General features: G+C 51.7%; 2 protein-coding genes across 2 annotated transcripts; one reads left to right on the top strand and one right to left on the bottom strand.

Moving 5' to 3' along the window:
* Window positions 1-1,051: 1,051 nt before the first annotated feature.
* Window positions 1,052-10,114, top strand: PtrM4_086440 (Fmp27 multi-domain protein; the record flags this gene model as incomplete). The annotated part of the gene is made up of 2 exons (XM_066106717.1): window positions 1,052-5,704; window positions 5,753-10,114. 2 exons carry the CDS (start codon window positions 1,052-1,054, stop codon window positions 10,112-10,114), a joined length of 9,015 nt encoding a protein of 3,004 aa, XP_065963655.1.
* Window positions 10,115-11,065: 951 nt separating this feature from the next.
* PtrM4_086450 (GTP-binding protein 1) lies at window positions 11,066-13,160 on the bottom strand (the record flags this gene model as incomplete). Its single annotated transcript, XM_066106718.1, has 6 exons — window positions 11,066-12,044; window positions 12,092-12,228; window positions 12,276-12,499; window positions 12,547-12,616; window positions 12,725-13,051; window positions 13,104-13,160. The coding sequence occupies 6 exons, from the start codon at window positions 13,158-13,160 to the stop codon at window positions 11,066-11,068; spliced, it is 1,794 nt and encodes a 597-aa protein (XP_065963656.1).
* Between the last annotated feature and the right edge of the window lie 321 nt (window positions 13,161-13,481).

Here is a 13,481-nt window from a genome sequence, read left to right on the forward strand (position 1 = left end):
CTGAATGTGCAAGTGCAGCCAAGTAATATATGCTCTGTCGGATGTGGGGCCGAGGCAAAAGGGAGAAGAAGGTTGTTGTATTGAGAGAGCTACAGAGAGTGATTATATACACAACCAAGATGAATAAGCAGGTCACGTAGAGTCACGTGAGAGATGCAGTTCACATGTACTTTGTGAACTGAAGTGCCATGCTGACATGCTCAGCAGAGAAGTGCCAAAAGAAGCCAGAACTCTGGGTATCGATCTATTGTAACGAGCTACGGATGTCTCGTTTATGCCAGTTGAGACCTAATTGTGAAGCTCCCACCATCTTTACATTGTACGTGGACTGAATCACACCATGCATACCGGTAAATGTGGCGACTATAAGCTTCACAGCTTGCGCGCTGCAAGAAAAAAACATGAATACCAGGCAATTGAAGTGGCTCAAATGACACTGGCCCATGCATTGCCCTATCCGATTTAGCGTGGTGTTGTGGAAGAAAGGCAAGGCTGACAAGCTCCTTCCAGAAGGCGGGCCGGTCTTGGCAGGGCAGGGGGCGCAGTTGCCGAAGTGCCGACGGACCCGAATGGCCCGGAAGCGTGGGAAACCTGGTGGCATTCTGACGTGCATCATCCAGCATAACGGCTTTCAATGAAGTTTAGAAGTACAACGCCCCGCAAGAAGCTGGAAAAGACATAGGAATATTGTGCACTGCCATTAGTAGTACCCTAAAGTACTTATCCAACCCGTCCCTGAACTAGTGCTTTGTCATCGCAACTGTCCGCCCGCCGACTGCCACACACGCATCCTTGGGACCGCCCTACCCTTCAACCACTGGATTGATTCGACGGCCGCCAGTCCGCGCGCACTTTCGCCCACCCCACGCCTTCCACTTCGACCTCAGCCTCGCCCTCGATGCGCCTCCTCCGCTTGTAGGCCTGCTGCCCCCCCCCGATTATGTTTGGACGGTGCAATCTCCATCTCGTTGGGCACATCGCGTGCACTCGCCATCAGCGACGCCGGTAATACTCGATCCGTTGGCATATGGCCCACGGCTGACGTAGCAACATGGCGCTGCCAACGCTTCAATTCCTCGCGGGGCTCCTACTCCTCATATACTTGCTCTCCTTTGTCCTGTTCGCCTTCATACGCATTGCCACAGGGGTGTCGATCCAGCGACTGGGGCTACGGGGCTTGCGACGCATCGCATTTACACCCAAGGATGGTCTACGCATCGAGATCCGCGGCCTCGGCTTTACCCTGCACCGACCCACGTTTGCCCAACCCACGGTTGTCAGCATCGTCTTGCATGAGCTCAAGGTCACTGTCGACCTCAAGGCACTTGGCGAGAAGCCACGGAAGAAGACGGGATGGGGCCACTGGGCGAATGGCACAACACAAAAGAGCACGAGCGGCCAGAACACCCCGGTGCCCGCGGCTGACGACGAAGACACCAGCAACGACGAGACGCAGCGAAGTCTGACATGGAAGCGGCTGACGGATGCCAAGGACAAGATCAAGCGTCTGCACAGAAATATCAATTGGCTGCGCCAGGTAGACGTGGTTGCCCATGCGACCACGCTGGTAGTCGTCGATGTAGGATCGGTACAAGTGGGCGGTCTCAACTTGGCCGTCGATACTAGGCGCAAGACGGTGGACCGCAGCCGGCTGTTCAATCACCACAAGCCGAAGCTCGACGAGGAGCAATGCCCCGCCGAGTGGCTTTTCTCTGCCCGCAGCATCTTCTTCACCCCCGAGGGCAGGGAGTCGACTGAGCTACTGGACCACTGCACCCTCAATGTCCATGGCTTCCTCAAGAAAGAGCTGGAAGGCCTCCGCGATGCCTCCATTGCTCTCAAGCTCGGCCGTCTCAGCATTCCATATGATGATGTGAAGCTATGCATGGAAAGAGCCCAGAAATGCCGCACAGCTGGCCCTCGAAAGAGGTCTCGTCCCAGCCAGATAGACGTTACTCTTACCGATGTCATGGAGGAACTCGACGATCCAAGCAGTCGTGAAGAAAATCTCGTCCGCACTGTCTCTGATTCACGTGAATTCGCCAGTTCAATCCTCCGCGGTATACACGAGTTCCAGTTTGCGGTTGGTTTCTTTGGCTTGACCAAGCAAATTGACACCGGCCACAAGTCGGATCCTCCTGTATTCCTCAACGTCTCCATGAAGGAAGTCGGCATGGACTTGCTTCGCCTAGATCCTCGAAGTCCTGCACATCTCATGTACTTCTCGCCTGGTGACATAGCTCACCAAGCTCTCCTTGCTGCCATATCCATCTCTGTGGGTATCGACAACAGTCACGGCCACCCTGAACGGCTCCTTTACATTCCCATGGCCACGACGACACTTAACACAACTCTTCCATCCAAGACTATTCATTTCACAAACGACAAAGACACGGCCGAGCGAAACACCAACATTTTGTTCGCCAATTTGGTCGTTACCTCTCCTTCTCTGGACCTTGATCCCAAGCATCTGCCACTCCTCCTCGCCATGCTGCACAATCGCGATCCTCATCGCAAGCCGCTCAATACTAGACACCGCAAGCGCTACCTGTTCCGCCGGTTACTCCCGAAAGCGAACATCAAGATCTCCGTCCACGAACCTGTCATCCGTGTCACTTTACCTCCCATGGATCTCAACAAGCGTGAGTCGGAAGAATTCGATTTACTCATATCCTCCTCTTCCTCCTTGTCTCTCGATATGGAGTCATCACATGCTGCAGGGGGCGAATTGCACTACGCCCTAAGCTCGACTTTCCGCATGAATTCGCAACAGCTCTACTACCAAACCGCCGCTATTGAGAAGCATGATCTACTCTTGACAGACTATCTTGAACTCAAAGTGCAAATGAGCGCATCTCCCGATATCGTTGTGGAAGTCTGGGGCACGGCACAGACCTTTTCTCTGTATATGGTCCGGCCCGAGATCAGTGAGGGCTTGCGCCAAATCGCAACGCAAATGCAAAAGGATGTCGCGCGACGAAAAAATGCGAAAAAGAAGCATGACCTGAACGCGCTGCGGAGGTTACCTGCTTGGATGGCCTATGTGCATCTTCAAGGATCCGATTTCAATGTGGAAGTCGCCGGGGTAGATCCTACAGTATCAAAGCACAGCCGTGGTATCGCCCTGCATCTGGAGTCTTGGACCGCCGAATACAAGCGAAGCCGAGAAGATGAGACTGATCTCAAGCCTATAAGACGGCGTGCCCCAAGTAGAACAATCAATCGGGATGAACATTTCTTGAGATCACCCATCGGTTCGCCAAAATCACCTAACAGATCCTCGGGCAACCCAACTGACGGCAGACGTCTTGCTGTACACTTTCATGGATTTGAAGGCATCGTAATTGAGGATGATAACCAATCGGAACAAGAACCGACGCTGTCGCTCCCTCGCATGGAGGTTGCCCTGCAAACGCTCTCCGACAAGCAAGGTCCAATCTTTCACGTTCATGCATACTGTCAAAGCTTGTTCTTGCGGTACTCGCTGTATCGCCACTTCGCGCTGTGTATGGCCGTGCAAGTGCTGCAGCGGTCTTTTGATTGGGGTGCGAGTAAAACGACCACGGAGCCGAAACCAATGCATTCTCCATCAAATCTATCTGTACCAACGCTCGGCGATGATCTCATTGATCCCGTAAGCGGGATCACCCGTGAAATTGTGACAGTCGACATCAAAGCTCAATTTGTCCAGATCAAAGCGGACATGCCTTCGGACCCACCTCTTATGCTCCAGATATATGGAATGGAAGCAGGCAAACATCGATGGACAAGTCCGTTTCTGAGGTCGCGTCTGGTACGATTGCTCGCGGAGAGCCCGGCCATCAAACGTGCCTGGAGCCGGATTGTTAGTGTCAAGTCGTTACGATTGGACTACCGGCAGTCGAAGCTGAGATATGGTCATACCATCACAGATGAGAGATCTTTCGATATTGCAACCGACGCAATAAGGATTGCTGTACCGCACCAGTTGGTCATGCACAAAATCTTCGACAATGTCTCCAATGTCACCAAGACTGTAAAGCAGATACATCACCGCTTCAAAACTGGAACCGACGAATACGTTCTTGAGAAAGAAGCGGAGGGTCCAAAGCTCGTGCCCAAGATCTCGCTGCGGAGCCGTGCCGTGCTTTTCGAACTCGAGGACAATGCGTTTGAGTGGAAGCTCGGCACCATATACCGGATTGGTCTCATGGAGCAGAAACAGAGACTCGCGCGGGAGCAGGCATTTGAGCTAAAAGTGAGAAAGCTGCAACAGCAGGACGAGCAGCGTGGCAATTCACGTTACCGCGCAAGGTCCGCTCATGACGTCCGAAGCCGCAACAAGTTGAAGAAGGAAAAGGAACTTCGATTTCATCGGCGTAGTAAAAGCGCCGACACAAGTGGGGACGAGAGTTCGCCAGATCGAGGTCGTTCGGACCACCCTATGCGATACAACAAAGACGGCTTCAGTGGTCTTAGTGGGTCACATCAGACGTCCATTAAAGACGCGCGTGTGAAACTGAACCGTCTGAACGCGCAGACGTGGAAGAAACGCATCGATTTTGCGATGAAAACTCAGACCCGCACAATGAGTGACATCCGCTCGACATTCTGGGGCTTGGACGAGTTGCCGGACGATATCGAACAGCGAGAAACAATTCTCGCCGTTTCGCAGCGACCAGCACTTATGACGCTCGCCATAAGCGACCTGGAAATTGTCATTGACAAGCCATCTTTCCCCATCTCGGAATACCCGCGTTTCCTACACCTTGTTGGCAAAGGCATGCCGTTTGATACCCAATATTCACTCTTGATACCCATGCACGTCCAGATACAAATGGGAGAAGCAAAGATCCAACTCCGAGATTACCCACTTCCATTGCTACACTTCCCGGCTATCGGCAGCATTCACTCATCGCGCCTTCCAAGCGTATTGGTGAAGACAGATTTCGTGATAGCAGAGGAGTTTCGGGATTCTGAATCCTCACGCGTGAGCCGGGTAGTCGTTGTGCCTCCTGAGAACACTGCGGAGGGGGAGCCCATGGGCGGATACGCGGTAGATGTTCGTCGTACCGTGGCGCCTGTGAAGACATACTCAGACATGGCGATCGATATCAACTCAGCATACCCGACCAGGATCACCTGGGGCACATCGTATCAACCAGCAATCCAAGACATGATGCAAATCATTGAGAACTTTACCAAGCCGGCTGTAGACCCGTCCGAGCGTGTTGGATTCTGGGACAAGATCAGGCTGACATTCCACTCTCGTATCAACGTTTCGTGGAAGGGTGACGGTGACGTTCACTTGATTCTTAAAGGTTCCCGCGACCCATACATGGTCACCGGCCATGGTGCAGGTTTTGTCATGTGCTGGCAGAACGATGTGCAGCTCAGCCTCGCCGAGGATGAAGACCCTAGAAACTTCATGATTGTCAGAAGCGGAAGCTACGTGCTCGCTATACCAGACCTCAACCACTACGCACGCCAGGAAGCTCAAGAGGTCGAAAATGTAGTTCGCCCAGACACTTCTTCGAGTGTCTCAAGTCACAGGCAACGCGCTGTCTTCAAGAAGACTGTTATGAAGCTGAACGGCAACGTGAAGTGGGTTGCTGGTCTGGTCTTTGAGCGTAATCTGGACGACGGCGAACGCTCTTTTGATTTTATACCGCATTATCAAGTCACTTTGAAGAATCCCAAGTATGCGAAAGCATCCAACGGACAGGTGAGCAATAAAATGAACATGTATCAGGTTATCGCTAACAGTAGCCAGGAGTACGATGCTTTCCGAGGATTCCGCAGTCACCACATTCACATGTCCATTGCAATTGCTGCGCCTCACGAACGGGAATGGTCCCTCGCTAATCTGGAGCCATCGAAGACATACAATAGCGTCCACTTGACGCCGCGGTTCTTCACCCACTTCTTCAGCTGGTGGTCCATGTTCTCCGGTGCCATGTCGCTGCCTGTACGCCAAGGCAAGTTGTGGCCTGGAGTCGAGAAGTCCAGTAAGAAGTTCGGGCGGCACCTCGCAACCATCAAGTACAATCTGTTGCTCTCACCCCTCTACATGAGTCACATTTACAAACACAAAGATGCTGAAGACTACGGAACGGGCGTGGTATCCGCTACTGGACTAAAAGCGCGTCTTGACAGTCTCATGTTTGATCTTCACCAGCGTCGCGAAGAGTTCCGGACCCTAGTGCAAGCTCCAGAAGGCCAGCAAAACAGCAGGCAAAACAAGACAACTGGTATGCGAATCAACCAAGTACAGCTGGACCTCATTCGCACAGACATCCGTGCTGTATCTGCTAGTCTCATGGGCACTGGTTCCGACGAGGTCGACAATGCCACCATGGAGGACCTTACCTCTTATAATCAGGAGTACCTCACTGCGGACTTATCAAAGTTCACTATACCCGATAACGACTTGGGATGGGTGGACATGGACGACTTCATCGAGCTTGGCTGGATATTGCCATCACGTCGTCATCCCGAAACCCAGATTCTTCCGCTTGCTTTTGCACCGCGTTTTACATATTTCCGCCAGACCGACCATTGCGACAACATTTCAGGAGACAAACATCGGAAAAGCGCCTTTGGCAACGAGCCGACCCATCATTGCGTCATCTCAGCACGGAATGATCCACGACGAGTGCAATGCCATCTGATTGAACAACGTCTGGAGCGTGTCAAGGAGCAGGTAGCTCATAATCAACGCGCCATTGATCAACAGGAGCTTAAAGTGGTTCGCGAAACGTCCGAAGGGCACGAAGAATCACAGCGTCGCCTTGAAACATTGAGGAATCATACGAGTTTCCTGCAACGAAAACTAGAGTTCTTGTCTGCGATGCACGCTAGTTTGTTGGAACGACTGGAGAGTACTTCTTCAGGCCGTGCAGTCCCCGAACCTGAGACAGACGGAGAAGACGAATACTTTGAGGCAGACGAAGATCAGGATTTAGAAAATCCGGATGGGAAGGATCCGAACACAGTTCCCAGCCCCACTACAGACCTCACCAACGAGTTTAACAACCGTTTTATCATCCACAACATTCACCTAAAATGGGGCAATTCGCTCCGAAACATAATTCTTCGCTACATCCACCAAGTCAGTCAGCGCCGAGGTTTTGTCTACTACATGTCAAGAAGGGCAGTCAAATTCATACTCGACGTTGTTGAAGAACAAAACAAGTCTCGCAGACCATCTACGGCTGGCCCTGATGATACCCCCATGGCAAGAGATGAAGAAGTAGGAATGAGCATTGATGAAACAATTGAGCAGATACTCCGCGATGGCAGGAACTTCGTCAATGCCGATGAAGAGGATGCCAAGAGCAACGCTCAGGCTGAACCATCTGATGATACAGGCGATCCATCACAACCCACTCCCACTAAAGCGGAAGAGGAAGTGGCAGACGACTACGTCTCTCAGAACTCCTACCTTGTGCGTCTTATAGCACCGCAGATCCAGTTACAGAGCGAAAAGGACACGAAATCTGCGGTACTTGTCACCGCCAAAGGCATGCAGCTCAAGGTTCTTTCAATCATGGACAAAGACCGGGTCATGGACGAGGTCTCTGGTCTGGTTCAACGCAGGTTCATCGCTCTCATGGATAGCTTGCAGATCTTTGTTACGAACTCCAAGACTTTCAGCAGTACAGACGATATCCATATGTACTCTGGAAGCAGCTATGGGTCGCACCCTGGCACTGCATGGCCACCCTGGGTACCGTTTGAAGTCATGTTTGAGTTTCATACCAATCCTTTCGGTTTCCAGCGTGTGGTGCAGCGGACTTCGGCAAGTATGCGATACGACAAATACAACGCCCTGCGACTAAAGTACAACGACGATGTATCGACCGCAGACAATGCAACCTCCAACGACAACAAGGAAAGCAGAATCGATCATCTCTGGGTCGACTTCCCGCACGTTCGAGCTCTATGTGACTCACGCCAATACTACGCCATGTACGTCATCGTACTAGACTTGTTGCTCTATCATGAACCTTTGGAGAAGACACGTAACGAGCGGCTTGAAAAGATCATGCTTGCTTCAGACTTTACTGATCTCGCCGGGGCTCCCAAGTTGGTCATGGGTCTTCAAGAGCGCATTCAGCAGCTTGAGGAAATCAAGACCGTCTTCCAGGTTAACGAGAAGTATCTGGACAAGCAGGGATGGGAAGATCGCATCGAGGTCGAGAAAGACCTGGCGGTATATGAAGACGAGCTTTTCTTCGTCATGAAAGCCATTACCACGGCACAACGCAAGCAAGACGACCGTGCGCAAGCGAAAGAGTCCACCGGTCTTTTGAGGATATTCGTTTCTGCCTCGGATATTGTGTGGCATCTACTCCGAGAAGGTGCAGAGTCATTAGCAGAGTTCCAGTTGAAGAACGTCACATTTGACCGAACCGACAACAACGACGGCTCCAACTCTAATGCTATGGAGATTGAGCAGGTTCGGGGCCTGAACCTCCTTCCCAATGCGCTCTATCCCGAGATGATTTCGCCCTTTTTGGAGAAGGATCAGACACTTCCCGAGAATGCCAAATGCCTCAAAGTCTACTTTGTGGCACTCGAATCGATTGCTGGTATACCAGTTGTGGAACACTTTGAGGTTGAGCTGTATCCTCTCAAGGTGCAATTGGAGTATCAGATTGGCAAAAAGCTGCTCCAATACATTTTCCCCACGTATGGCGACAGCAAGGCTGCGAACGCCTCACCTTTCCTACTCAAACATAGCCTGCCTGACGAAGAGGGAGAGGATGCGGATGATTTCATTATGGCTTCTCGGTCGGCAACCAGTATGAACAGCTCAATGTCAACAGACGATGGTGCAACGGAAGCGCTCAAGCAACGACTTACGCCGACGCTGCAGTTGCCTGATCCGGCACAGAAGACCGAAAAGAGAAAGGGTCTGACGAAGAGACCAAGCGCCCACTATTTCCGTTTCTTCCGAGACAACCCATCGAGAAGCGGAACCGAACTTCGCCGGACCCTTCATCCAAGCTCCGCATTGGCGGGCCCCAACGGACCCAGCAGCTCGACGCAGTCCTCTAGGCCAGGCTCTATTCGATCTACCACAACCACTTCAAGCCAAACTGTGAACGAATCTGAACGGACTGCCAAGCGCTTCGCCCTTTACCGTACAGGTACTGGCTTGACGGCGAAGGGTCCGAGCAAGAAGGAAGCTAGAAGCGATGACTTGACTGAGATGATGAGTCGTGCGAGCGAGTACATGACTGTTGCTTACTTCAAGGTGCCTTCCATGGTTCTTTGCCTCTCGTACAAAGGCAAGAGCTCGCGCAACTTTGAAGACGTTCACGACCTGGTCTTCCGCATGCCAACTATAGAGTATCGCAACAAGACATGGTCCAATTTGGATCTCGTCAATCAACTCAAGAAGGACGTTCTCAGAGCTCTCCTCTCACATGCTGGTACCATTGTCGGAAACAAGATCTCCAACCATCGCCCTTCAGCGAAAGCACAGTCTCGCCTTCGTCAACTTGCAAACAGCAGTGCCATGCTCAACACCTCCCCCGACCTTTCAGGCACAGATTCAACCAGCCAGCGCGAACACTCGCCAGGCGGAGCATCTGATATCTCAGGCGAGGACCGCCCGCCGCGCCGTTCATTCACATCCGGTCGCCAACCCAGCGTCATAAGCACCGTCTCAGAAGAAGGATCATCTTTCCAATCCTCAAAACCGCCTTCTACATACGACCGCGCTCGCTCTACCCACGGCTCCATCATGGGCGGCTTCAACAGCCACAGCCACAGCGGCCTGGGTGTCGACGACGTAGAAGACGGTCGAGCTTTCGCAGACGAATTGAGCAGAGTAGACAACACAGAACCCGTACATGCAAACCTCATCCACAGCTTGAGCAAGCACTTGACCGGCGTCAGCGCCCCTTTCTCAGGCCATATCAGAGGCCGCGCTGGCAGTGGTGGAGCGGCTAGTACGCGCGCTGCTAGCGTCGCCACGGGCATCAGCGGGTTGAGCGGACGCGAAGGAAGCGTCATGGATGAGGAAGGCGCCGGCGTCGGCGCCGGTGATGGGTCGGGTGATGGACCTAAGATGCAAAAGGCGAAGATGCTAGGCAAGAAGCTGTTGGGTCGCGGCGGTACTTAGGCGCGTCGTCATCGTCGCTGAAATGCCTCTTTTTTTTCGCTCTTTTTTTTTTCTTCTCTGGTTATAACATCATCTCCTCGCCTTTCAATTTTTACTACTATTACTACTACCAAAAAGCGTGGTTTATGGTTTAGCATTAACCGGCGTTCACGTTCGTTCGTTCGTTCGTTTGCTCTTGTTTGTAAAGGCTATAGCGTCTCCTTTGTACATACTTCCTTGCCTTATTTTTCTTTCAAATACCTAGGTGCTTTGGGGGGTGGGGGGTGGGGGAACCTTTTCTTTGCTTTGTATTTATAGCGTTGCAGTAGAGAGAAGGGTTTCTAGAATAGGGTAGGTAGGTAGGTAGGTAGGGTTTTTTGTTAATTGTACCTAGCCTCTTTTGAGACTATGCTTAGGAGGTTTATGTTGAGGAGAATATATTTTTATTATTATTGCATGAGTGTTGTGCTTCGCTGTTGCTTCGTGGATGGGGTGGGGTGGTGTGATGTAAATTCCATGAGGAGAAGTATTCCCAATCCACTCCGTTGCAGTTAATCCGTAGGCGGAGGGCTGGGTTTTAGTAGTAGTAGTAGTAGTAGTAGTAGTAGTAGTAGTAGTAGTAGTAGTAGTAGTAGTAGTAGTAGTAGTAGTAGTAGTAGTAGTAGTAGTAGTAGTAGTAGTAGTAGTAGTAGTAGTAGTAGTAGTAGTAGTAGTAGTATTGTGATTGTGTTATAGCCTAGATTTGATACACGACACGAGGCAGCAAGTGATAGGATTGTCTCACAGATGTTTTCGCGGTGAAATCAGGATGTATAGATTTACCATGAAGAAAAGCAAGGCATGAAGGAGACGTAAAATTAGTGGGGGATTTAAATGCAAGTCGTGATTCATCTGTAATCAAACCAACAGCTCAAAACACACCCGCGACCCCCACCCCTCAAATTACATTCAGGTAGCATCACTCCATATACATCATGACCCTTCCAACTTCTTCCCATCCTGATCATTCGCCTTGTCTTTATCCTGGTCCTTGTTTAGATCCGGGTTGAGCGGGTGCTTAGGATCATAGCCAACCCTCTTGACGATACCAAGGCCTTTAGTCCTGCCCTCACGGAACAATATCCGATCGCCTACGGTCAGATACTCTGGTCGCTGAACGAACCGGAACGCGACCTGTGCTCGGTCACCAGTCCGAATGTACTGGCGGTCAATATCGATGATGGCGCATGTTTGCGAGACGGGGCCGACGTGTAGCATAGCCTGGTATTTGGTCTTGATGGTGGTTGCGTGGGAGAGAATCAAAACTTCTGCAACGAACTCGCGATAGACTTTGGGGTTTGGTACAACGCCGGTTGTGGGGTCGGGCTTGTCAGGCTTGTGCAATACTACCATGCCTTTTCGTACATCCTTTCGTCGAACGTTGCGTAATGCGAGACTGGCAGACTGGCCTGCGGAGCACCCGGGAACTTGTATTCGTTTCCGCTCGACGGATCGAACTTTGGTGGTCTGGAATTGACCTAGACTGTCAGGGCCAATCAAGACTGCGTCACCGGAGTGGATGACGCCGGATTTGACTACCCCTGACACAACGGTACCAACGAAAGGGACCGAGAAGGTGTCATTAACATGGAACTCCAGAGGCGCGGAGCTGTCGTAGTGACCGTGGTGGGGAAGAGCGTTGAGAAACATGCGCACTAGATCCAAGTTGTGGCCGGTAACGTTAGACACCTGGAAGATGGGACATATTCGGCTAGAGACGAACTGAGTAGCAGTTTGGATGCACTCTTCTCTGTTTTTGATAAAGATGGGTATCTTCCGTGCGCCGGGAGATTTGAGGATTTTGGTTAGTTGAGTGATGGTCTGCTCAAGAATTTGCGGTGGGCAAATGTCAATCTTGGTAATGACAACCATGACCGGGACATTGAGTGCGAGTGCGATACCGAGATGCTCTCTGTCATGTGTTAGTGACGAATCTACCATGTGTCAATCCAAGCTTACTTGCTCATTCCAACAAGGCCATTGTTGGCAGCAATCATCAACAAGCAGTAGTTGGGCTCGCTGGACAGCAGACCGAAGACGGTTGTGCGCAAGTACCTCTCGTGGCCAGCTAAATCAGTGAAGCTGATTACTTTGGCCTATATTTGTCAGAGGGGCCATGCGAATGCTGTCTGTTGTCGCTTACCGATCGCCTTCCAATCTCCTCCCAAGTGAGTTTTCGACCTGCAACGCTGGAGACAACGACTTCGCTCTTGCTGTCAAAGCCCATAATCTCCATACCGACTGAGCTGGTTCGACCGCTCTCAATCTCGTGCTTGTGGCGGAAGAGATTGACACGCGCCTTGCCACGGCCATCATCTAGGCCGCCCTTGACCAGGACACCCAACATGGTACTTTTTCCCGCATCCACTACCAAAGGTTAATATAGCCAAACAATCGTGCCTCGTGCCACTCACCATTTCCTACCACCGCTATCCTAGTTTCAATAACGTCGTCCACGCTCTCCGGCCGTTGTCGCAGGAGCATCTTCCCGCTAAAGCCCGTATCTTTGGCATCGCGGGGTCCAACCTCAACGTCACCGCCAACGTTCCGCGTCATCAAGAGCTTGTAATCTGCTTTAATCTGTTCGCAAACAACCCCTATTCTCTCCAATGCAAAATTCCAGAGGTCTTTGGTGAAACCCATGTGGTCTCCTGTATCCTCCAGGCCGACATCAAATAGGACCTCGCCGTGGCCCTCAGCCAGGCGCTCCTTGATGTGCTCAGCGAGCGCAGCGACATTTTCTTCGGCGGGATCGGTAAGGAGCGTCTTGAGGCGAATGTGCGAATGGTTGTCATCCGAGAGGCCAAGTTCATCCAATATGCTCAGCTCATCGTGGTCGTCAAGGACGGCGGCGGCCTGGCCTGGCGGTCGGCGCAACGCCTGTTGTTTCTGTACGTAGTCGGCAAATTCGCTTAGGGCCTGTGATATGGGATTAGTAAATGCAATGGTATTCTTGCATATCCACACATACCGATTCCCCCTTTCGCCGCTCTGCCAGGCTCTGTTTGGGCTCGTGTCGTGAGGTCATGATCTATTGTCTTCTATGTGGCGTGTTTAACTATGTCAGGTCGTGGTCCGTATCGTCCGCCGTATTAAAAAGACGTCTGGTTTTGGCGAGAGTCGAACGAGAGGTAAAAGTTCCATGAGATGTGTTGCAGCTGGCATTGATGGGTGGCAAGAGCTGGACTGCGCTGGAGTGGATGCTGCTAGGGAAATCCGGGGGATGCAGCGACTACTTGATCTATCCACCGCGGCATGACGCCGACACGCTAGCGCATCTTGACTCACCACCACAAGACTTACAGCGCCCTCTTCACAGTCATACCCACCCACCTGCGCCCTCATGCCG

This window comes from Pyrenophora tritici-repentis, chromosome 3 (assembly GCF_003171515.1).
Source record: "Pyrenophora tritici-repentis strain M4 chromosome 3, whole genome shotgun sequence".
NCBI lineage: Eukaryota > Fungi > Ascomycota > Dothideomycetes > Pleosporales > Pleosporaceae > Pyrenophora > Pyrenophora tritici-repentis.